Source organism: Pseudopodoces humilis, chromosome 2 (assembly GCF_049639895.1).
Source record: "Pseudopodoces humilis isolate 2021_Gansu_Grassland_sample_001 chromosome 2, ASM4963989v1, whole genome shotgun sequence".
NCBI classification, from domain to species: domain Eukaryota; kingdom Metazoa; phylum Chordata; class Aves; order Passeriformes; family Paridae; genus Pseudopodoces; species Pseudopodoces humilis.
In genome coordinates this window covers 69,531,244-69,557,804 of record NC_142201.1, presented here as the reverse complement: position 1 = coordinate 69,557,804, position 26,561 = coordinate 69,531,244, and the positions used below count along the sequence as shown (strand labels likewise).

Genomic DNA, 26,561 nt, shown 5'->3' with positions numbered 1-26,561 from the left:
GGGGAGGGCATTTATACAACTTTCAATGATTTTTAAAAAATGAAATTTTGGACAAACAAGCAGAAGCCTACTCTAGCTGCTATGCACACAGATTGCAATTTTGGTAACATTTGCACTAAACAGAAGCGGTACGTCCTGGATTTCCTAATGAAAAGACAGAAGACACTATGCCCAATTGCAAGGCTGATCATAATGCTGTGCTTCTGCATATAGACTATTCATATGAGCGAAATCAGGTATTTGGTGTTCTATGCCACAAAGAAGGGTCCATGAAAAGAAGTGACTGTCTTAGTAAAAATATAGGGAAGAATGTCTGGAAAGAGGAAGGTGAAAATATTGGCTGCATGAAAGATCCTTGAAGTGGCAGAAGATCCCAGAGAATAGGGATTTACATAAACATGAATGCAATGCTATGGCCAGGGACCTTCACCAGTAACACTTGCAGGTGGCCAACACTGACAGTAGTGGCACAGCAGGAACCACAGCTTTCCAGGCCAGCAGCAGCCTCCCTGCAGGGATGAGAAGTTGAGACCTAGGGAACATAATGCTGTAGGAAAAGAATTCAAATTAGAATAACAAAATAGAGTACAAGCATTAATCTCTCTGGTCCTGAAGTAAACCAGAGTATTCAGGTGCACTAGAGGATGTCATTTACTTTGTCTTGCCTGTCACAGCACTCAGCTAAACTTGCGTCCTTGCAGGCCACTTTCACTCAAAGATAATGCAGACTAAATGTGGCTTTAAACAATTCTGCTAGCTTGCACAGAAAAAGCTGACAGACACTTTTCTGACTTTTATATCAGGAGACCAGACCACACCCACTCTTCACACTTCCAACTCTAAACTCAGTAATTTTACTTAGAATCTCCCTTTCAGTTCCCTCTTTGGCCATTTCCAAGTTTTCAATATAATTCCATGCTCCTCATGAAAATTTCCTTCCTTACACATAGCTGAAATCAAATATACTTGTCACTAAACTTTTAGTGGGTTTCTGGAAAACATTTTGGATTTTGTGGCTGCCTTTCATACACCTTTTGGTCTGCGTAAGAATGCCAGTGATTCAAGAGTTCAGCCACTCTTCATGTGCATTCTGAATGAACAGTAATGCTGAGACCCATCAGCTAAATGAGATTTCACCCAGCCCCAAATAACAGCACTTTGTATAGGTACCCGATTGACAGAGCCTTATTTTCAGTTTTTCCGCTCCCCACCGGATACCTGTCTGGTTATTCCATATACTTACTTCTCCCTCCTCCATGTTTTAAAATTTCTTGTTATATTGATACCAAATTTTACAGAAGCCCAATAAAAGTCAACTGTGTAACATTATCAAAGAAATCCCTCTGATTTCTGCTTCAGAGTGGACAAACTTCACTTAAATTGGAAAATGCTTTCCCTGAATACAGCTTCTGTTGAAGCAAAGCTTCACCTAATTACTTTTCATGCTTCTCTGAAATAGAAATAGCCTAAAAACACTCCTTTTGGTGCATCTTTCTTATAAATTCTTTCAGAACCCCACAACAAGAAGTATTACTCTACATTTGAAAAGAAAATGCCTAGCACTGGTAGTTCTACTGAGAGTACACAGACTGCTGGATAACATGCTGCTTAGATAGATACTGGAACCAGAGTACTAATGAAGAAGTGCCAAAAGAAAACCCTTTAGATATTACTAGATTTAGATGTTTACTAGAATATTTAGAGACTGCACAAAAGAGGTCCTTGCAAAAGTGTCAGCCATTTTTTGAAAAGTATAAAATGACACTCAGACTACCAATAGCATCATCTGAGTCACTCGCACGCTTTGTGCACCCTTGCAATGCCAAGCAGTGAATTGAGTACGGTGTAAAAATTCATTCCCTCAGCATGTCCTTTGCTCAGTGCTGGTGCAGCTCACAGCCTATTAGAGGAGGAGCTGATGGCTGGTAGGTGTTGATCCTTTTCCTTGTCAGAAACCTTCTAACATGAGATACAAACCATTTCAGACCAAATGAAAACGAGATGATGAAATTACGTTTGCATATAATATTGTTCTAGCTCATTTCTTTTGAAAGGAACTACCAGCTCCCAGATACCGAACAGGGTAGGAAGTGATAAGTAGTACTTGCAGAGAAATGCTGTTTGACACCTTGCATTTGGGATAATTTATTGAAAACAAAAAAAAACATGTTGGGTCTAACTTTTATTCTACATTTCAGCTACTCTACTGAATCCTTTGTTCTCCTCACCCAGCATCTGCCATAAACCACTCCATGGTACAGAGAAAGAATGTTTATACTTGCTTATCCTCTTCTGTGTGTGACAACACTACTGTCCAAGGTTTCTCTGCACTGACTTGCTGACTCTACCATAAGCATGAAATTGCCTTCAGCCATATCCTAGAAGGAGGAGATGTGTCCAGAGCTGCAAGATGTAGCTCTGCAAGATGCTCAGCAAGAAGCTGCATCTCCTAATAGTGAAAGAAACTTGTTTTCCAACATCACCCTACTGAGAGGTACCATTACTGGCAGTGGTGGCACATGTAAACATAACTGACCCCTCCACATTTAGGCATTACATTATGGACAGCACCTGTATCATTCTGTCCTTTTCTCCTATCAATCCTATCGAATCCAAAGGAAACATAGTTCTCTGGAGACACTCTTCTTCCTATACCTTCTGACAAGAATACCAGTATAAGAACACTAGCTCAAGTGCTGCAAATATCCAAATGAGAAATTGCACGAGCCAAATGGGTGCAGTTTGACTTCCTGACAGACTCAAAACCCCAAAGGCACTCTTGGAAGTGGCTGCATTCAATTGCTTTTTGCCTGCCACATCTGTCAATAGAGAAGCAGCACGAGATACCATCGTTGCTGTCAGCTCCTGAGTTAACAGGAAAGCCATAGGGGCCAGGCTGTTCTGACTGACCCACACCAGCAGCCAGGGCACTTGGAAGGGCTCTACTCCTTCCAGCCTCACTACTCCTGAAGCCTGTGTACCTATGCTTGCCTTAGAACAATATAAGAGAGATCATTTCTACTCCTCAGGGCTTTTTGGATCAAATTTTGACATAATATAAGTGGGGGGAAAAAAACGATCTCATGAAACATATACTTTAGGGAGGAAAGGGAATAAAGGTATGTTTCAAATTGATCTGGAAATATTTTCCCATGTGAAATAGTTATGCTTGTTTCTTACAAAAATGAAATCCACTAGAGAAGGAAAGAAACAGTGGTATGGAGCACAAATTCGGCTAAACAAACAAAAAAATCTTCCACAAACAAAATCCCTTTATAATATTTAAATTCAAATAAAAACATAACATGACCCTTCTGCCCCCAAGGAACGAAGGTAAAAACAACATCCCAACCAACCCCCAAATATCTGCTATCTGGGCTTCCCTGCACTCATCAGAAAACGAAGTGACTTAAGTGTGACCAAAGCAAGCCATAAAACCACTAATTTCAGCTCACAGACAGTCACCTCCTGCCCTCTGGAATAGATCCCATCTGCCGCTCCTCTTTTTAAAGGAGTCACGGCTTCATTGCTAAGAGTTTAAACGCTCTTTTAAAAAACATCTTCTGTACACAATTACACCTTCCTTTGTTTTTCTGTCCTATTGATTATGGGAAGGGCAGCATGTCGCTCTGCTTTCACGTCCTCTCTGCCATGGCCTTCCGCATGAGCCAGACAGCTCAGGCAACAGCACCCACGTAGGAATGGGATATTTATTGGTGGATGCCTTCACAGCAGCTGGAAATGTGTCTGGTTGGCACACCTGGCAAGCTGGCAAAACAGGCTCTGCAGTGACCACATGCTGAGGCAGACCCACACCTCCTGGCTACCAAGCCTCTTGCGCCGCCCCCAGCCCAGCCTGCGCAGGACGCTGCTAACCCACAAACTTCATCTGCAAAAGATGCCACAGAGACTGAGTGCAGACTCGTGAGCAGCATAAAAACTGCTAGGCTGCTTTCCACTTACCCAGCAGAAGAACAGCTTTTTCTCTTACTGAGATGCACACAAACCCCTGTCATACATGACAAACCCACACTACAGAGCTGCTTGGTTTTCCTCAAGTTTCTAATTCAGAACACAGCCTACATCAGGAATGCTCTGATCCAGTATGGCAAGTCATACATTCTTAGTTTGTCCTTGGTTGTCAACGGGGCTCAAAACACAGACTTTTTTTAGACATGAATATTAGTACACACTGCCTCTGGTACAATACAGTAGCTGCCCTTGTATATTTAAAAGCCAGCTGTTTCTAATTGAGAAAATACAGAATAGGATATCTTCCAAATATCTTTCCACAAACTTGCAACTTTGCTTTGCTACTTCTAAATATATGAATAAAGCTATTTGGGAAAATTTTGAGGGACCTGAAGCAATGCTGAATTCCAAATTGAGAAAAGATGCAACTTCTGAAGCACAGTCCATTATTACAGAACGATAATTCCATCCTGAGTGAAGGAGCTTGCTCCTGGACACTGCTCTTCCCCACTCCAAAGCCAATAAATCGGGATAACGGGCCAATTACACAAAAGTGTAAATGCTCTGAATTTTTATTTAAGCTATTGAGCAGAATTTACACTTGTTAAGGCTGCCTGATCTCCAAACTGACATTGCCCAGACAGCATGGCTGGAGTCCTAGGTAACCCCCAACACTGAAAAAAAACCAGCTGACCACCTCTGCACCATCTGTACAACCTGTAGGTAACCATTCACAACCAGTCCCTTTCCTATTGCTCCCCCATCTAACACACTCACCCGCCAGCCACAGTTCTTCTGTAGAGCAGGAGCCAGGAAGTGAAGGTGAGCACATGAAAACTTTGGAGAAGTTTGAAGCCAGCTGACCGCCTCACTCTGCACTGCCAGTTCCCAAACCCAAAAGAGTATTTCTGCTCCTGGCTTAACACTCTTTTCACATGGCTCTATATAAGAAATGCCAGCACAGTGCTGGGCACAGCTGCATATACAGTCCTGTTTTAAAGCCTTTGTAAAATATTTCCTACAGAGAAATTAACTCTGGGACATCTTTTAGAAATATTTAGAACAGGTTTGCGTTAAAGTTGCCAAATAGGTAAAGGGGCATGTTTTGGGGGATTAGCCTGCAAAAAATAAGCATGCTTGATCTATTTGTTTCACATTCACAACTTGTAAAAATATTCATTTATCTCCATTTTTTCATCTTTGTGGTGCATGACATAGTACAACACAATGCCAGAGATGTAGAAGTGAGAGATTAATTTCTGAAAGCCATGTGTGGCTCATAAAAACAACAAACCCACTCCTTCAACAGATGCTTAAAAATATATGCATGCTTCGTTAGTCTAATTTGTCTGCTCAGAGCCTAGTCCAAAACTGCAGAAAATGTTCCAAAACCACATCAATGCCACAGAGACCTCTGTGCATAATAATAAAAACAAACATGATCAGCAGGCATTAAGGACCTCAATCTGCAGGCAAAGTCTGATTTGTGCATAACAGCTGGATGAAGCATTTTCACCAACCAAAACACTTACACCACAATGTAATGTGCAACTGATTGCAGACAAACAAACCACAATCAGAACAGCCAATTTTTTAACTAGCACCAAACTGCAGAAATATGAGAAGTCAGAGAGAACAACAACCGAGACCTGTGGAAAACAATTCAAATATAGAGAGTAAGACAAAAATATTCTGGAAAACACAAAAATGTACATTAAGCTGTCAGCTTTACAGTGTGGATTTGGAAGGGTAGTAATATGAAACCTGTTTATTACACCACAATGATTATTATTTTGCCTTGAGGATTTTTGGGGGTTGTTTTGTGTTGTTTCCAAGTCTTGAAAATCAAGATGTTTTCTCACGTGCTTTGGTAAGAGCTCAATCAGCAAGATTTAAGAGAGTTTCAGATTGAAGGCTAACTACAAAACCAACTGTGCAACCCAAGTCCACCACACCCTTTTATCTACATCACCCCCCTCCCTCAAAAGCAGTGCAATAGTCAAGGCAAGCCCATCTTGCTTATTCCATACACACAGACAAGTAGGAAGCTTTGCTAAAAGAGGCATAGATGTCTTTTTAACAAACCATTAAAACAAGCAATTCCTACTACTGTCACATTACAGGAGATCAACCAGAGATCTTAATAATTGGGATCTTTTAAAAAGCACCTTTAATCCAGGTAAAGCTCATGCACAGCTTCTTTAAAAGTCTTCACAAGCAGACAAATAAGCAAGAATCTGACAGTTTAACTGGAAAATAAACAAGTATCTTCTGTCAAGGATGTGCAGAACACTAGGAAATAAAAGCATGCCTGCAATTACAGCTATGAAAGTGGCTCTTACATGGAGCTGCTTCAGCTATGCTGGTTGTAAAATTATTTGGACTGTGATTCAAGAAGTCTTCTCTCAAATGCAGCTGTATAAAGGTATTTGGGAAGTGCAGCAGCCCCAGTTTCAAAACCTCCAGCCTTGAGGTTTTGAATGACATGGGCCTTCTAATGACATCCTAAGATTAAGACAATTGTTAAACCCCAGTTCTGCAACATAACCACATACAGCACAAAGCAGAAGTCTAAAAAATTAGAAACACCAACCTGAACTTTAAAATAACCACAGCACACATCTCTCTCAAACCTAGATTAAAACCCCTCTCCTTCAGGCAGAAACAATGAGACTGATACTCATCTGCCTAAAGATATTTCCTCAATGGTAACATCAACTAATGAGGCAGACACAAAACACAACACAAGGTAAATAAACTGGAAGAAAGAAACCACAGCTAAGTAGTAGTTCTTTCATCATCAACAAGCAGATTCTTTAGAGGGGTGATAGGAATGAATACATCCTCCTCTTCCTGCCAACCCTACTCCTCTTTAAAACACTAAAAATTTCAGCTCAAGGTGGCAAAAGAAGATACCTGTTTTTCTTCATCTTAAATAATGTCTAGATCAACACTCAAAGCATGATCACTTTCCAAGCATCCTCTTGTACACATGCACATGCCTTCAGGTACTGGTATTTACACATGTGTGGGAGTAGAAATACCTGCACACAGATTTTAATTCCATACAGTGCAATATTATTCCCATGAACCTAAAGTATGCTTCAACTGCAATGAAGAAATCAATACAAGAACAGAGCATTAGCAGCACATTTCTTACACCATAAGTATGACTCATATAAGAAATAAGCACAAATGTTAGCACTCAGTGCTCCCTTCAGGGCACCAAATCTCTATCCCCAGGCAAACAAACAAAATACCCAAGACTGCATGAGGGCAGGACTGTGGCTAATCTGCTCATCAACAAAATACCATCGGGTTATGAGCTACTAGCCCCATAAGTTCAGGGACATGATAATTAAATAGGAACTCACATCCTCAGAGTGGCACATTCCTGTACTACTTCTTCCAGTTAGTGAGTATCAAACTAGGTAGCTCTTTTTAAAAACACAAACGTCTACTTGCTTTCAAAAATCTGCGGTGGTAAGTCATAACTACCCAAAAGGTGGGAAAGGATTCATATATTGTACAAAATACTGTCATCTGGAAGCAACCATTCAAAAGCAATCAGTTCCCATTAAAACATCTTGGCTCCAAAGGCAAGACAAAAACAAAGGCACCAACTTTCCTCAGTATCACTGTTCTCTGTAAATATAAAAAAAAAATCACTTGAAAAAATACAAAAATTCAGGAAAGCCAAGAGAGCTACCAGAGAGTTTCTTGTTCTGACATTATTATTTCTGATACTATTAAAGAGAAATTGTGCATCTGAAAAGATTCCCCCAAAGCAGACAGAGCTTGTTTCCAAAGTACCACATGTCATACTATTGGAAAATTTATATTAAGGACTACTGAGATTTTAATCATGGCTTTGTCTTAATATGTCACACATATTCCATTATTAATATTGTAGTGGAAACAGAAGAAATATGTTGACTCTGACAAGAGAGAATAAGTAAGTCACTTTCCTTTGCCCTCAGGGAGGAAAAACGGTATTATTTTACTCTGAGAATGCTCAAGATATTACGGGCAAGAGAAAGAAATACTTAGTGCAAACAGTTTAACAAACCCCAGCAGAAACAAAGCATCACAAACTTGAAAGTCTGCTAGGCTTCATGCTGACATTTGGTGAAACAATGGAATAAAATGCTTTGCACCTCCTGGCACAAAGTCATGGCTGGCACAAATGCTAATGACTATTCTATCTAAAATCAGTTCCCTTCAAATGCTATTAGATTTGCAAAGTACAAGGATCTAGAATATTCTGGAGTTCAGTTTATTTGAAGATAATCACTCTAGCAAGATCTGAAACCAGAACAAAGCTTTTAAGACACCTTGATTACTTATAAATGAACAAAAGATTACAGCAAGAGTAAAGAAATTGCTTAAGTCTAGGAAGCAGCAACTCATTTTAGAAGGCGACTATTTTTCTGACTAGAGCCTAACACAATCCCAGCTCATTTAACCATGAGCTGGTTTCATGACAGCAACCCATTACTCAAGAGACTTTGTGGGAGTTAATGCAAGTAGTAAACAAGCTCCCTTTACCTTGGGAGCTTTCTTTGATTTTACAAAAGGATAAAAGAGAAAAAAAAAAGAAAAAAACGCCACATTTTTGAACTGCTGCTCCTTCTCTCAAAAATACAAGAAAACTGGTAGAATGATATTGATCCCCTCTAGCACACACTGAAAGCCATAAAACAGCTTATTTCTGACTGCTAGAATTCAAAAATCATCTCTCGAATGGTAACTTATCCTTAATGATTTAGATTGATAATCAGTAATCCAGGTACACAGCTCCACAAGTACTGGACTGGACACTCTACCAGTCAAGGTAAATGTGTTCTCTATTAACAAAAAAAAAAAAAAAAAAAAAAAAAAAAAAAGAGAGAATAGATTATTTTCATCTTGGCAAGATATTAGTACCACTTCTCAAGTCATAATGTCAGAAAACCAGAGCATAAAACCAAAGGTTAAATACAAACACTTTCTAAAAACATACTCAAAAAACCCCAAAGCCTTATTAATATGAAGGTTTTGTTCCAAGACCTGTGGTTTTATAAGCTGCAGCAAACATTGATGACCAACACAACATAAATTTTGCTTAAGCTGCAAAATAAGAGTCACTTTTGGAAAAAAAGAAAAGCAAGCTAAAGCCCATAGATTGGCCCCTTAAGTGTGACACAACATTTCACCGTATTGCCCACATTTCAGAAGGCTGACATGTTCATGGCAGCACTCAAGTCTGCTGTGGAGGACAAGCCATTCTCACCTCTGCACGATACTGAAGTAAAATTCCTGCCCAATACATGCAAATGTGAATTAGAGCTACTGACACTGTATGTGCTGTGAAACATGCAAAGGTCATCATGAAATACTATCAGAGGACTGAGGCTTTGTCTGTCAGTCACTTACTTGCTCATCCCAGCCTGTCAGCTGTCAGTCTTGGCTGTAAACAGCTGACCATGAAAATGTATCATAGCCTCCATTATCCTCAGTGTTTTAGAACATAATAATAAAATATGCATTAGGCCAGAACAGCAACAAAATCATGCTTGACTGTTCTTGTTGAATATAAATGTGGGATTAATCTTAAAAATCTAATTGGCTTGCCAACACTTGACTTTTTTATTATCATTTTCTAGTACACAAGGGTAGCAATTTAACCATGTAATTTCTTGAAATTATTAGATAGCTTTTCTTCTTTCTGTATAATAAACCACATCTTTGCATTGAAGTCTAAATTTACAGTGCAATACATTTTTCTGGAAAATTTGAAAGCCATTTCACCTCTACAAAATAACTTTTTATCATACAATTATTAAATCCTTAATTGTTAAAATTGTTAATTGCAATCCCCCTATTTTAAATATGCACAAGGCTCTTGATTTTGACAGGCTTGCGATTTGATCTTCTCACCAGGGGCTGAAACGAAGACACTGAAGGAAAAATTTTACCACCTGGTGCTCAGCTGACATGGAAGGAACAAATCCAGAATTCTTCCAGTGTCATAATCAATAATGTATCAGCTCTCCTATTTCTGACCATCTCATTCTATTCTCAAGGAAATTCTGCTTATTTAAATGAATGAAGGTAAAAAGCAACAATATGAAACAAAACATATGGAAATCCATGGCAAAAAAATCCCAAACCAAATACGATATTTTGTCAAACACACAAAAGCTTGCCAGGACTAGACGTTAACAAAAGAGCCACTACCATCACAGGGAATTGGGAATGGTCTATATGTTAGTATCCACAGTGCATGCAGTCATGGATGATGTCAGTTTGGGGGAGAAAGAGAGCTCTTCTCACGAGGAGATTAAGCCAAATGAATACAGGGATTAAGAAAAGGTGAAAATGAAGTCCAAGCACTCTCACTAGAGCAGCAGTCCTTTGCTAGCCCTGTGTGAGTGCTGAGGAAGCGGGAGGCAGCAGCGCTGGCTGGGCTGCTGTCCCCAGAGCCAGGTGTTGGTACTGACCTGCCCCAGCATGTCCGGCGCGATGGGGAACGTGGGCCAGATGGCCGAGTATACCCCGAAGAACACCAGCCAGAGCAGCATGCTTCCCCAGACCGCCAGGTGACTGAACTGCCAAGGAACAGGGAGAGAAGCAGAGTCAACACACGGCACTTCCTCCATTCACCCAGCCCAGAAGTGTTTCCCTGTTCAGGTCTCTGTCGGTCTCACTCAGCCCTGTCTACTGCTCTTGGTTTTGGGCCAGTAGCACAGGTTCTTCAAACAGCATAAAGCACTTCTCTTTAATCTTTGCCTCATAGCAAGGCAGACAGATACTCTTCTCAGTCAATCTATCTTATTTGGAGCTCCGAAAACTCGTCAGATTTTCCTTGGAACCATGATTTCTCTCATCTAGTTCCTGTATCCTGTCATGCACATGCCAGATTCAACACATAAATCAAGGCAGAAATTTTCAAAGGCACAGGTTAAAGTTCACATGGACAAATCTTTTATGGCAATATATACATACAAATGATTACTCACCTTCCCTGGAGGAAGATTCAGTGTTGTGTAATACACTAGCAGAATCAACATCTACTGATCAACTGTGATTTTTTGTTTTTGTTTTTGTTTTAAAAGTGTTCTAATTGATTTACAGATATGCAATGCAGTTTACATCTTTACTGGTTCTTTAGTCTGTAGACTCACTAAGAAAAAATTAAAGTACTGTTAAATGACCAAGAGCACATCCAGCTAAAACTTCTTCTCAGTTGCATTAAAGAAAGTAATTTTTCCTACACACCCAAACTGTTTTTCTGTTCAGGATGATTTAAGTTGTTTTACTTTTACACTGCAGTGGATGGAACAGTAATTTCAGTTGTAACGAGCAACTGAGCTCATTATTGGCTCCAGCTTTTCTGGATGCCAACAACTCCTGTGGCTGATGACTTTGGCTCCAATTCAGAGAAGTACCTGCATAAATCTTAATTACTAATTACATATGAGTTCAGGAACATGGGAATGAATTCACATACTGGGTGCTGGTGGACACAGCATGTTTTTTCAGCTTTTGGCTTTATACTTCCTACTGGATGACTGTGTCTGTTGACTTTTTGAACATTATGTCTGAGAACCAAAAAAGTGTCTGAGTATTGTGTTCTGTTTGCTGTGAGATAAATACAACTTTCTGGAAGAAGGAGAAGACTGCTCCTAATCTGCAACTGCTGGACATCCTCAGAAAGGACAGCTTTCTCCAGCACAGGCAGTGAAAACAAACAAGCAAGGAGCCTGCAGCACCAGTGCAGACTGGCAGGTCGCTGGGATCAACGAGAGGCTACCTTACAGTAGAAGCATTCATATGACAAAATGTCAGAGGCAATGGAAAGAACGCTCTTCTAGGCAGTCTCAGAAAGAAGGAATTTTGTTCAACCCTAAAATTTGCTGGGCTAATAAGCAAAATATGGGATAGGCCCTTTCCTGGAGAGACACAGTGGGCAGGAAGATTTGTTTTCAAACTTTACTATTTATTATATTTCACCCAGGAGATCTGACCTCAGTAAATAAGCAACTCCTTATTTAAAACAAACAAACAAGAAACAAATTAACCAAAAAAGGCCAGCCCCAAACCCCCACATAACAAACAAAAAAAACCTCCAAAATATACATATACATGTACATATACATGCTCCATTTAGTTTTAATGTGAAAGAAACTAAGAAACTGAAGGATTTTTTTTTAAACACTTGGAGGACAAGAGGGATTTTATACTCTCAGGCTACTTGCTTTTCTGAAAACTGGGCACAATTCACATCAAGATTCTGACTAGAAGCCCTGCCCTAGTGAGCAACTGTAGTGCTCAGCTCCCCAAAGATCAAGTACTGCAAGGCTGCTGCAAGAACTCATCTTTAAGAAAAGTCAGTCCCATGCAATGACAGAACAGTACCATCACTGCTTTCTGAAAATGATGTGATACCTTCTCTTGAGCCACAACCTTCCTCTCAGACAAAAGGCTCAGGATAGCTTGGATTGGTGCTCCCCTAGCTCCTGGACTTTATGACTAAAACCAGTAAAAACAAAAGGAAGCAGAGAACCCAATCTCAGATGTAGCCTTATTTTCTAGGAAGTATATTTATGCTAGTGAAATGACATCAGGTTTTTTTTTGGTCTCACTCAGGTTTTTCTTTCCATTCTGCTGCTAGGTCAGTTTTCAAGTTTTGCAGATCTTCACCCTTTCCATCTGAGCAGACTTTGATCACTTTATATTGTCTTTACCTTCTTACGGTTATCCCAACCATCTCATTATCTGAGGCTTGTATCTGCCCAAACTGCTTCTCTGCCTTTAAGAGAGCTTCTGTGTTCTGTAAGAGCCCTCCTTGCCCTGCTTGAAAACGTTCCTTACACAGCCACCCCACCAACCTTTGCACTGTTGATTCTCCACTGACATCTGCATTTACCCCCAGAGACTTGACATGCAAAACTAAAAGTGAGCCCATCAGATGTGTTAAATGAATGACAGAAAACAAGAAATCAAGGTTCCTGCATGAAAACCAGTCAGAGTGTGTGGCTCTCCCATGTGCCCTGCTTAACTGAAACAGTTCCTATAGTGTGGTAAAGCAGTGATGAAAAAAGCTGTGTGTGTTTGGGAAAAAGCCTACTGCAGTGTTCCAGATAGGCCACACATAACACAAACCTACCCCACTCAACATCAATGTGTGGATTTTATTGTGCATTATGTTACCACTCTGATCACAGCCTTTCCATTCTACCTACTGGATATACCAGGCTACCAAACATTTTAACTGCATTATTTATTTCAAGCTTTCTGCTGAAACCACTGTGTTCTCCCAATTGTCAGCGTCCCTCTCACTCTCTAGAACAAATTGTCTGTAATCAATCCACTTGATGATGGAGAAGAGGTTTAACTCAGTGTCATAAATTTAACACTCTTCAAGTAACCTGAAGATTCTTTGTGTGTTGATTCACTCGCAGCTGAAACTATAACCAACATCAGATTTTGAGATGATGAGTCACTGTTCCAAGCAATGGGACAGAATTTAGAATTATATGTAGAAAAAGGTTGGTTCTAAACACAACTGTTGTGGGAATAACAATAATTTCTCTGTAAAATGCCAGCGTTATAGAACATATATATAGAACATATAGAACTCCAATATTCACTAATAGTTATGGTATCTTTTAAAACAAAGTTTACAAATGAGGGGATCATGACTATCCCCAAGTAACTGAAAAGACACCCATTACTATCCAGGGAAGAGAAGAGAAACCATCAAACAATTCACAACAAAACAGGATCTAAACAAGCTCACATGCCTTCCATGAGGACTTGGTTATATGCCTTTCTGGTGCACAAGGGATTAATTTAAGGATTTTTGCATTTTAAAATGTTGATACACAACACAGAACTGATGCATAAGCAACAGTAAAAAACACCCAGATTTTATTTTCAGATGAGAGAATGGGGTAGAAAATATTAACATCTTCTTAACAATTAAATAATCCATACCGATAGCATATCATCTTTAAAATTCAGAACAGATGTTAGCTCATTGATCTTCACAATTCCTCTGGGAGGAATGAAATAAAACATTTTACAACTAACAGAAGCAATGAAGTTAACAAGATCTAAGCCAAACCCTCCAAGAAACCGGTAGAATAAGAATATGTGTCCTCAAAACATCTTAGTCTTGAGGACAGTTTTTTTGTACGTCATGAAAACTGGATTCCCATAAAGTATCTTACCGGGGTGGAGAAAAAGGGACTACATTATAATTAAAAAAAAATAGTGTTTCAGAGGGGCTAGGGGAAAGGAGGGGAGAAAGGTGTTGAAGGTTCATCAACACAGGAGCCCTCCCTTCCCTGTCCCTCACCCTCTCTGGAGCTCACTGCCCTGCTGGATTCTGTCACCTACCAGTAACAAAGCACTTGCCCATTTCAAGTAAATAACTCAAAGCAAGGTACCAATGTAACTATTTAACTAACATTCTTATTACACTAAGTTTCAAAAAAACCAAAACAACTCAACCAATGTGAAGTCATCACTGGTTCTTTTTACTCAGTTTAAAGATGTTTTCAAAGCCCAGTTATTTATCTGTGGGCAGACACCTTTCATTCCCTATTGCATTAATTTTGAAGGAGCTACAGAGTACAAAGGATAATTTCCTTGATGCATTTTCTTAAGCAATTACAGTAGTATGTTGATTTCATGCAAAATTTTCCTCATTTTTAAGTAGAGATTTTGACAGTACACTTTTAGTGTACTCTTCCCAATTCAGGCTGCCCTTTTTTCATCACAGATATCGTGTGATCTATGAGTTCATTCCTCTCATATTCTGTACTTAGTGAGCTTAGCAGTCTGTCCTTACATGAAAGACCCAATTAAAACTCTGAAGTCCCAAATGATTTTTAGTACTTCTTATCTGTATTAATGCTCATTAGGGAGGAAGGTCTGTGCTAATAAAATAAAAGATACCGGAAAGTACTTACTCTAGTCCATGCAGTTGTTTCCAAGCCGGCTTTCAGACAAACAGTGACTACAACATACTGCAAGGAAAAAAAAGAAAGAAGACAACTTCATTACTACCACTCTCAAATTCCAAGCTTTTCATGCCCAATCTCCCCTTTACACCTAAAAAGCTACTACCATTTAGGCAGCAACCCAGGAACTTGGCAGGGGATGGGGGAAGGACAGAGCAGAAGCTATTGTTGGTGCATGTCTGGATTTTAAGAAAAAAATTTTAAAAGGAAGAGGGAAAATCACATACACAGCATCAGATTTATTTTATTTTACTCACACACTTTCTTCAGGTTTACACCATTTTCTTGTGGTGAGAAAAAGGCTGGAAAGAAATTCTACCATTCAAAAATTGCTAGGATACACAAACTTACAGTATAAACTATGTTTCCAACAAATAAATAGTCAACTCCCTGTCCATTTGTGAATACTGCATCTGAAAGAAGATGATAAAAAAATCACATTTGTTATCAGCTTATAAACAGAATGGACAAAAGAACAAGAAGATTTTCAGGAGAAAATAACTGGTCCCAACCTTTCCTTTTTGAACATGGAAAAGCACTCTTAGAAGCTGTGAGGTAATACAGGAGTTGCGCTCAGCTGGGCCTCAGACACGGTGCTCACATAAAGCACATATCCATAGCCTGGCTGCCAGAAGCTAGCCTAGCACAAGGGGCAGTGTTCACCAGACCCTAAAATTTGCCAGTGAGAGCTGAGGTATGCCACTGTCACTTTTCCTGTTGCTATCTGTCCTGTACTAATTGCCATCCCTAACAATACTTATTATTTGAGTGCCTGTGATGAAAAAGCGGTAAAACTCCAGCTGAGGTGCAGTGAAAGAGAGCTGAATTAAGAGCAGTGACAGTTTCATCTGTAAAGGACACATATAAACATGTACAATATCTCACTGGAGGACAGGTCAATAACTGAGCAGTATTCAGTCTTTGCCCACCCATTCTCTATCAAGTGAGCACAAGGAGGAGTACACACACAATAATCTATCATTTGAAAGTGCCAAACTTGGCAATACTTCAAATGTCATTTAGTCTCTCAGCCCTTGCTGAATCAAACATGAAAACACATTCAACCACCACATGAATGCCAACTGAACTTGTACTCACAGGAGTTTTCAAGCATTACTCAAGCTTGATAAGTATTGCTATTTTCACATGTTTTAAGACAACTATTAGGGAAATGAACAGCAGGGACAAAAAGGCTTAAGAGAAAACCTTGGACTCATTCCTAAACACATACTGCCTAGCACAGTGAGCTTCCACCATGTTGATGCCTTAAGTTTTAGCTTCCATATTATCCAGATTCTGTACTGCGTTAGTATGTAACTCTGAACTTCATATGAAGTGTAAGCAAGTTCTCCTCAGAGTGTACTTAGATAAAACTACCTTTTTTCAGCCCAAGAACATCGCTGCAGCTTCAGGCCCAAAAAGTACAAAGAACAGTGAATTGAGGAGAGCAAACTGGGAGGATAGGACTTCACAACCTGAAGTTGTAACTGAACAATTAACCCCAATATGTAAATGGACTCAAACTTACAAAAGGGTGAAAATGTGTGATCTGACATCCATCTTGGGTAGAGTCATGGCCAGGCTCTTGTACTGCCTAAGGTGTATCCCTTGAAGCCCTTTAATAAATACCTACTTTATTCCTTTAACACTCTCTAGCCTCTGTTCCAGGTAGCCTCTCAAGGCATGAACAATAGTAACATTTTGTTCGATTAATTTGAAAAACTGGATCTGACATTCTAAAACAAAGGCTGTGTACTCCAGGATGAGTAAATTTTTTTTAAAGGCTATAAAGAAGTGTTTCTGACACCCTGACCTCGATGATGAAGACCCTGCCTAGCTTACTGCTAAAAAAATGGTATATATTTAGTCAGTACAGCTAACCCAAGCTACTTGTTTTGTTCTCCTTCTACCATGCTGCACGTGACTGTGTCCAAAGAACTGACAGGCTCTGAATATTTTCCAGAAGTTGCTAGTTCTGCATCCCTGCTTTATTTTCAATATTAACTGCTAAGAAATAGCAGCAGATAGACTAGTGACTACCACTGCAACTGGAGCGAAAGCCTGAGACAGCTGTGTTAGGAATTGGCATGGTTTCTAGTCTCTGGCATCTTCCTCAGCCCAGCTCCTCCCCAGTGGCTTCAGGCATTTACCACATCATTCAGGGACACAGTCACCCTGCTTTTTCCCCTGGTGCAAATGAAAAAGTTGAAGAGTACTTCACTTAGTCTTAGTCTCCCATGCCAAATGAACCCTTTTGGTGCCAAAAGGCTCAGTTTATTAAGAAAAAGGCATGCCTAAACACATACCAGTTTTGCTAGAAAAATCTGACATGACACGGCCATGCTCTAGTATAACATCACGGTGAACATTTAAATAATGGAATAAATTTTACTGTACATCTCAACTTCTTAAAAATCATATACTTTAATGCAGTAAGTTAATGTCTTTATTTTTCAGTGTCTTCCATGACCTTTCACTTTGGGAGGCTACACAGTCCTGAAAGGAGTGATATTTGTGCTAATGAGAATAGCAGGATGCTCAGTGAACATTCATTTCTGAAGCCATAGAAGTGCCCATTCATGGACTACATGTACTTCACATTCTAGGGAACTTGAGAGGTTGAGAACCATCCCAGTGTGAATGGCATATTTTTGTCTCTGGCACTGAAATCCTTCTTGCACTTGGAAATGCAAAGAAACTTGAACATTTAATATTCATTCCTCTCTGGAAAACAAACTAAGCAACCTATTCAAAGGAACTCAGAAAGTTACTCTTTGAGCTGGTATTTCAGTCTTATAATTCTAATTGTTGAAATGAAAAGCACATTATCTATTTAGGAACTAGAAAAACATCTGTGGAAGACTATATAATTTTAACTATAAACACTACAGATGTCAAACTAAAATTTCTACAGCTGAATTTTAAAAAGAGCTATTCAAGATTAAGATTTGTAATGAAAACTGTAACAGAACAACAAAATTCCTCAAATAAAAATAAAAACCAACCAACAATAAAAGCCCCTCTCCTAAGAAATGGAACCATCTTTTAGCCCATGTACAGAGGAAAGGGAAGTCCCTTTCTTATACGGTCCATCAGCCAGCGTGTGAAGTTCCCACCGAGGATATGATACTGACATTTTAATCAGCCAAGTAGAGAAACATGAACCTAACCCCCACAAGTATCTTTACTATCATGCCTCTGACATGAGCATTCATCTTCCCTCCCTTTTTATTTCTTTCACCTCCTCCAGAGTTAATCCATTCTGGAGCTGAGAAGGTTTTCTTAAAATTAGTGTTTTCCAGGAAAGAGGTTCACTTCTGAAAAATTTATTAAAAATTTATTTTAGATAAATATTCTCTTCTCCAGCCCTAAATTCCTCATCTGATCTAACCCTATTTCTTACACAAATCAAAGAACAGATTTCCTATGTTTTATCCCACCCACACAACTATACTGGAAAGCTAGGTAGGAACCATATGGGATTTACTGGTCCCTGAAATACCATGTAGTTGCATTACCCTGAAAAGCAAGACTTAATAACCCTAATTTGTACACCAAACAGCCTCATTTCCCCAGCATCTCTGACTCTTGACCCTGTTTACTTCCATTCCAGCCAATTCTTTTCCACCGTACTGCATTATGGAATGGGAGAGTTCCAACAATATATAAAGAAAATGGTTCTAAGGCAGCTGCTGTAAGAACATTATTCAAACAAATGTTGAGAGCTCAACATACTGCCATAAAAAAAAAAAAAAAAGGTATTTTGTGAAACATCACTCAGTATTTGGGTAAGACTTCTTAGCAAAGCAGTAGTTTCATTTTTCACCTATTAAAGTCACTATTTGAGCAATAATTATGTTACATTAGAGTAATTTCTGAAAGCCACTAGACAACCCGCCAAGCTCAGCAGCTAAAGACTATTGAACTGTCTGGCAGCATTATTTCTTGGGACTTGTCACGGCCCCCCCGTCTGCAAACAGCCTGGTTCTGTAAGACTGAACATCAGTTACTGACGTAAGAAATAATGAAGCCCTTACCATGCTCCAGCACTTTCAGTGGAAACCAGAAAAGAATGATGGAATGGATAAGGGCATTGATGCAGTGACCCCAGAAAACCTGAGGGAAAACAAACCAAGCCATCAGTAAAGTCCAAAACTCTTGACCTCTAACTCCCAACAAACACTTCATTGTGTAGTTTAGAGTCAGAAAATGTTTGTCCTGAAGTGAAATACCTAAACTTCTGCAGGATCTATTTTCTCCTACAATTTCTGCTCTTTCACAAGAAAACACTGGTCCAGTTTGATCATTTTATTCTAACTTGAAGCATAATAAGCAAGGATGCTTCAGTTTAAGATTTTTATTGAAATAAGGCAGACAGATTGAGTCAACTTTGTTTAATTACCTCAAAGAATAATTCTTAAAGAATGATTCAGTATTATGAAATGTTCTGTTTTCTTTCAATGGACAAATAATTTGTACCCCCCAGTTTTTAACTAGCAGATTTTTAACAAATTAGAGCTTTATGTACTTTTCAATTTCCTCTCCAAACAAAGCAATCATACAGCTTCCTTCATACAGAAATACATTTAGATGTGCTTATTATGGAAAAGACAGAATCCCAAGTGCTGGCACTTTCCAGCATTTAAATAGCAAAATGGGGCAAAATGTGTTCTTCAAAAATCAGAAGTCCAAATAAGCCAATTCATATTCTATTTTCCAAAAGAACTATTGGAACAGAGCTATACTAATTATGAAAAAGCACCCTAGCAGAAATTGTTATCACAACACATATGTTAAATAAATCCAGGCGATGTCATCATGACTTATCAGTAGCTGTGAATTGAAAAATCATGCTTGGATATGAATCTAACTTTGAATCAAAGTTTACGGGTATTTCAGGACCAGTTTCAGGTGAAGTCACAGCAGAAAATCCTTATTTATAAACAAGGATGTTTTTTATTTAAATACAATATAATTCTTTAAAGGAACTGGAAGGCTGAACAACCACTCTCAGTCATTAGCATAAAGAAGAAGTAACATCAGGGAAAAAGTTATTTTCTGACAAGATAAATCTGGAATATAAGAATGTTTATGTTTTTTCTTAGAGTAACAGTTCCTTACCCTTGTGTTGAAGCCATCTGCATTTTGAGTGATTTTGTATAGCTGTGGAAATCTAAGCATGCTATCTTGAGTACATGATCGTTCAAAAATTCCCAGAGTAAAGGGTGGCAGTGCTGTGAAAATCTGCAAGGAAAGCAAATACTAATTGAAAGCAGCTCTTAGTTTTAAGTGTATCTCATATAATGTTTCCTTATCCAGACAAAAGCAAAATTTCTGCAAACTTCAGTGAAGACTTGCTACTACCTAGCATGTTATTTGACGTAATTTTCAATGGTCCAAACATTATTTTCACCAATTTGTAACTCTCAAATATTGACTTATGAACAAAAGAAACATGAAAGAAAATACGTATTATTAACCAATAAGCTTAAACCCAAGAAGTTAAGCATCATTAGTTTCTGATGTACCAGCTAATCCAGCGAGGGTCAGACATATCAGACTGCAAAGGAAAGGCAACATGTATTTTTACAAAATAGCCTTGTGGGAATAGGTTCCAATATAGCTGCAGTTGCAGCCTCAATTAGATATGCAACGTGCTTAACCACTGCTAAGTTTACAGACAGAGTAAATGTGGAAATCACATTAAAAATAAAAATCTACTGAGCAACGAAGGCCATTCTGCATTATGGTACTTTGGGGATTCCCCTGGCAGGCATGAACTGATAGGAAGAAATTAACTGCAGTGTGTGTCTGTGCTACGGGCAGACGCTTGGATGACCAAGCCTCGGAAGCCTTCCAAGACAGGCAGTGGGACACTCTGCCAGAAGCAGAGTAAATTATCCTCCACTGACTTTAACATTGCTGCTCTTAAAGTGTTTCCAGGGTCTGAGGCAGCTCATTTAAAGCCAGCTTGAGTATCCATGTTTCTTATGGTCTACAGTGCAGGCACAGAGTGAAAGTAACAGCATGGTGCAAGTCTAAACTTCATTCACTTCCTTTTACATCAATAGTTTACATCAGAAATATCACTTTTAATCCTATACATACATATATTTTTAACAGTTTGAGAAATGTTCTTGAAGTCAAGAGGCAGGTTGGAGTTATGAACTGTTTCTAGGGTGTGTGCACATTTGCAGAAGGCAGGCTGTGATTCCCAGCAGCAGCACACTGGGAGCCAAGGAGCAGACAAAGAACAATGGGGAGGAACGGAGACGAGCGAGAATCAGTAATTACAACCCTCAGTCCAGTGGGAATTGTGTGTCTTCATTCATGAAGTGACAAATCAGATGGCCAAAATGACACAGGCTGAGGGTAGAGAACTGAGAGCACCGGTCCAATATATTCCAAAGAAGACCATGTTCTCATACAGCTTCAATGTACTTCCCCAGGTTTCTTGTGTTTATTGGGGCATTTACATTCTCACTTGAAGTAAATCTTCTAGTGGGTTTCACGACAAAGGAAAACCTCCAGTGTGAACCAGTGCAAAATCAGGAATTACAATGCCACTATGATTTCATACACTTCATATTTTAATGTGACTACTAATGACAGAAAGGGTTAATCTGCACAGAAGAGAATGACTCAGCTAAAAGCACTTCAAAATCTAAGCCCTACAAATTGTGGCAGTCCCCAATATCCTACCAGCACTTGATTCTCTATGAGTCTACACAACCAGTTCTAATTTTAGAAAATACTGACCTTAAAAACAAGGTTTAGCTTCTGATTGCAGAAGATGAGCTTTATCCAGAAGCTTTAGGTAGGGTAGATAGATTCATCAAGTAAGGTTTAAAGATAATAGATGCAAATATCTAAATATGAATGACAGAGACTGCATAACAGTCAGGAAATTAGGGTGAAGGGAATCAAGGGAATGATAAATCCTTGAATAAGTATCTTCAACTAAGAGTATGAAACCTTATGGAATATGGGGGTTTGTGCCATCATTTTTAAAATTAATGTGACAGAAGTGGTTCCATTAATACTACTCAGTGACAATTTGCTGGCTTTTCCTGTATTAGCATATATTTGGAATGATCTTTTTAAAGAAAAAAATTAAATTCCCTCCCTGCAAAGAGACTCTTTAACAGTGTCCTAACAGTTTACAAATCCAGACACTGGGCCACTCGTACCATTACAAAGGTAACACTGTTGAAAACACTAACAGAAGTCTATGCTATGCTGCAGAACTTGGTTCCAGAGATCCTTCAGACTTTAATCTATGTGATTAGAATAATACTACTGATTAAAGTAATAAAGTCATATGACACAGTGTGGCACCCTGTAGGCCACGTTGAAAATCAGAAACCACTCCCAGACTGACACATCCTGCTCTTGTTTCAAGTGCAAAATGCTGATGACACAGTGATGCAGCTTCTCTTTCTGTACCTAATGGAGCATGATTCAACCCAAAGCAGCTGCTTAATATTTCTCAGCATCTAACTCTTTTTTTTTCTGAAAGAAAAAAATTCATCAAAACTCAGAGATTAGGAGTATTTTGACTCTCACCAAAATATTCAGTACAAAACAGTGAAAATGCTTTCAAAGAGAAAATTAAATTCTATCTAAAATCTACAGTTTTATGCAGGTTATATTAGGCTAAACATCTATTTTCAAGATGTTCTCCCAAATTTTCATTTTGCAATAAAAGTGTAATTTTATTTTTTTTTCCTGCCTCAGGGTGGATTCAGAATGGCTTTTGAAAATGAACTCACCTTTCCTGACATACATCTAGGACAGTTACCTGTGAAAAATGGGACACAACAAAATAATACAGTAGTCCCAAGCACTATCAAGTCAAAACATGTAGCACTTACCACGTTATACAGACCGATGCACCATCGCTCAAATAAGATTTGCCCAGAAAATCCATTAACGAAAGCAAACCAAAGCTGAAAAAGAGACAAGTTACAAAAAGCTTTAGATTACTCCTGCAGTACATTCTTCCATTTACAGCAGAGAAGAAGGATGTGGAATACAGACCACCATCTGGAGACAGATGCCTGTCATGCTCTGAAAATAATTATCAGCAGTGCCAGACAGTTTTCAAGTCCTACATTTTAAATACTAGCAGAGTACTCCTTGTTTAAAACAAAATATTCAGGCTATGAAGCAATTTGCTGAATTTACATCATTGCTCTAAAAAAACAGATGGCATCAAACTATTACAAAATCCTTATCGCTAGCAAATTAACATGCTTGAAGCCAGAAGCCAATCTCATTTCCATCATGTTTGGTAAAGAACTGAATTTTCAAGATAACTGTGTTTTGATGGGCATTCTGCCTAGCTTGTGTTGCATTTTTACGGTCCCAGACCTTACAATGGTATCTATTTGTCAGTTAACATGATCATGATTATAATTTTATTATCTAAATGATGCAAATATTATTATTTAATAAACTACCTATTTAACAATTAAAACTGGAATAGGTTGCAAAACAGGCTGCAGAGTCTTCATCCTTTAACAAGTTTACAAATGCAACTGGGCAAGCCCTGAGCAACTTGGTTTGCATTTAATATTCCTACTTTAAACAGAAGATTGGACTAGATGGACTCCAAATTGCCTTCCAATTTGGGAGGATTCTGTAATGACACAGTCCCAGGAAACAGCTTTAAGCTTCACTGCACAGGTAAACTCTTTTCAGCATTTCTGTGGATGCAGCTTTTCTGAGCCTATTCATCTTGCTTAACCACCTTTTTAAAGCAGGAACTGCTGTACTAGGTTGGAACAAAGTTTCTTAGTGGACACTGAAAGAAGCTTAGGAAACAATGTAACAAAGAAGGGAAAGAACTATCATTTTCCAAGTAAACTGGAAGAACAATAGCAGTTTAAGGGCATCCTGAAACAGTTTGCATGTGAAATTACACTTATTAGATAACAAAAGATTTCTGAGAATTCCTGGCTACAGTCCCTTTCAAAATCCACAGTACACCATACTACTTTGTTCAAAATTAGTTCAATATTGCAGGTGAGAATACCCCCACTAACCATCCTCTTTCAACATATTTTGTGCTGCATTTACTTTACAAGTCCACATTGCACTGGATGCACTATGTATTGCAGACCAGCCAAGTGATAACCATGCCCATTCCCTTCCCTCTCCCTGAGAGCCCATGGCACTTACTGCCAGATATCTTTTCTGAAACCATTTTGTCAGTCATTGGGCAGCACTCTCCTACCAGCATAATTTATTCTGTGCACTCGTGCAGTATTAGCAGAACACCTCAGATAACAAGTAGTTAGCTGTACATCATCTGATCTCTTCCGTGCTCCCATCCAAAATGGATACAGAATAATCAGGGAGAAAAAAAACCACAACAAAACAAACAACAACAACAACCAAACAAAAAACACCCCCCAAAAACCCCCCAACAAACTCAAGAGAAAAATGAAACTGTATCAAGAACTATCACTGTTTTCATGGATGTAATATCTAAACAAACCAGGACTCCAACATGGGACAGAGGCAACTTCATGGAATATTGAAGTATTCACAAGATTGGAAAGAATAACAAATAGCTGTTCAAATAGGTGCTGCTGCAAGACATGAGATTCATATGCTACACAAAAGGAAAAAGTGAAACCTTTTCACACAGTACATGCCTGGCCTATGGAAATGTCTCCCAGATGATGCTGTGGATGCAAAAGGCAATATGAAAAAAAAAATCACAGAAGGAAAGCTGGAGACCAGATGAGTCTGCCAGAGAACTACCACTGTTCAGAAACCAGAAACCAGGTTAGTTGAACTCTTATTTCTCTACTTCTTACAGCTATTATATCACCATTCTTGTTTGAAATTAATCATTGGTTCTAATGAACTCTCATTGTTCAAGTAAGAAACAATGACACTGATTCCAACTCATCTGTTTATAGCTATGCTTTGCACAGCTGGTCATCTATTTAAAATTACTTCCTGTAATTTTTTAAACCATCAGCTGCTCTTTTGAGTAGCAAGTTTCTATTTATTTCTCACTATATTACCCTGAAGTTTGCACTTTTCACTACCTGCTGCCCTTTTTGCAGCTTGTCATTGGCAAGTGCCCTTGTAAGCTTTCTTAAGGGCTAACAGCTTCATTCCTTTACCATTCAGCTGCAATGCACCATCCTAGTATAAACTGCAAAATATTTCCTAGGTTTCCTAAGAAAAGTGCCTCTTTCTTTCCCATTGCTAAACATGGATTCAATTAAAAGAGCCTTTAAGCATTCACCTCACCAGCTCTGTCCAGAAAAAGGACAAAAGACACACACTAAATCCCAACTTTTTATCACCAGTTCTATTGCATTGATACCTTGAAGGAATACTCTCTAAATCTCACTCTAAGGACACAATTAATGGCCCAAAGCAGCACACTGGCCAGTCACACTCTCACCTTTGCAGCGTTCCAGCCAGTTCTACACACCAGCCCTTCAAAAAGAAACATATGAAACCTCTTTGGTACAAAGCCTCAGGTCCCAAAAACAAACCACAATTTATTTGGGGTGTTCGAGTTAGGAACTCAAGGGTTTCTTCTAGGAAGAATCCAAGCTTTAAAAAAGCACGCACCCAGATATTTAGCAATAATGACATAAGCATTTATCATCTCCTTCATCTAGTCTTGTTGCAATTAATTGCGATGATGAATGAGGGCAGCAATTCTAGAAACAATAAATAGCTCACAATTCAGAAGCCTGTCTGGCTTAGTTGGCAACCTGACTGTGCTCTGCTGAGTTTTCTAGATCCCACTGTGCAAAGCAAACTTCAAAGGTTTGGTAGCAAATGATGAGGCCTTTTATAGCATTGGCTCGTGCTGCTTAGGAAACAACTGCTTTCTGAAACCATAGCTTCCCACAACCAGTCCCCCAGCAACAGACATAGCTGATTATCCACCAGGAGGGTAAAACAAAGCAGCCAGACTTGCTGTAGTTAGCCCATGGCTGGAAGACAAGCCTTAAACCAGGCAAATCTAACATTTTGGATTCTTAGATTCACATTTCCTGACAAAAAAAATTAGCAATAACGATGACAGAATAAAACTGGGGAAGAGCAGAGCTGTTAGGATGCCTTACAAAACAGCAGACTGTCAAAGTGAAAAACACCCACTCAACAGACCAATTCTTTCTTCTCAAGATGTACTGCCCATCCTCAACTGCATGGTGCAGAATTCACTGAAGACCCTGCTAACACCACATTGAGATGAATGAATCAATATAGGAGAATACTGAGATGGTTGCATGTGACTGGAATAAATAGGTAGTGTCACTATCTTGAGTCTTCTGCAGCATTTTTCAACATTGAAAGAATTTTCTTCTACAGAAAATTTTTCTCCCTATTTCAAAGGCTGATATATTTTGGATAGGTAAGAATAACATTTAGAAAGTTCAGTGTCCAGCCAATTCAAAAGTCCAGTTTGAGCTCTTTTTCTTTCAGCAGTGCCCACACAGGTAAAAATTAGAAGTGAGAGCATTTCCAACACTTACACAACTCTTCATGCACCACAGGCTCCAAACAGAGGGCAAAAGTTATCGCTGTTATGATGCA

General features: G+C 39.0%; 1 protein-coding gene across 3 annotated transcripts in view; it reads right to left on the bottom strand.

The window, feature by feature from the left end:
• Nucleotides 1–26,561, bottom strand: part of ATP8A2 (ATPase phospholipid transporting 8A2) — a 315,299-nt gene that overhangs the window by 88,598 nt on the left and 200,140 nt on the right. For all 3 annotated transcript variants that reach the window (XM_005516272.3, XM_088050971.1, XM_088050972.1), the window contains 6 exons: nucleotides 22,859–22,933; nucleotides 20,106–20,228; nucleotides 19,022–19,100; nucleotides 15,336–15,397; nucleotides 14,934–14,990; nucleotides 10,455–10,562 (listed from right to left, as the gene is read on the bottom strand). In XM_005516272.3, the coding sequence (XP_005516329.3) occupies nucleotides 10,455–10,562; nucleotides 14,934–14,990; nucleotides 15,336–15,397; nucleotides 19,022–19,100; nucleotides 20,106–20,228; nucleotides 22,859–22,933 (504 nt within the window). The remainder of the gene's footprint in view (nucleotides 1–10,454; nucleotides 10,563–14,933; nucleotides 14,991–15,335; nucleotides 15,398–19,021; nucleotides 19,101–20,105; nucleotides 20,229–22,858; nucleotides 22,934–26,561) is intronic.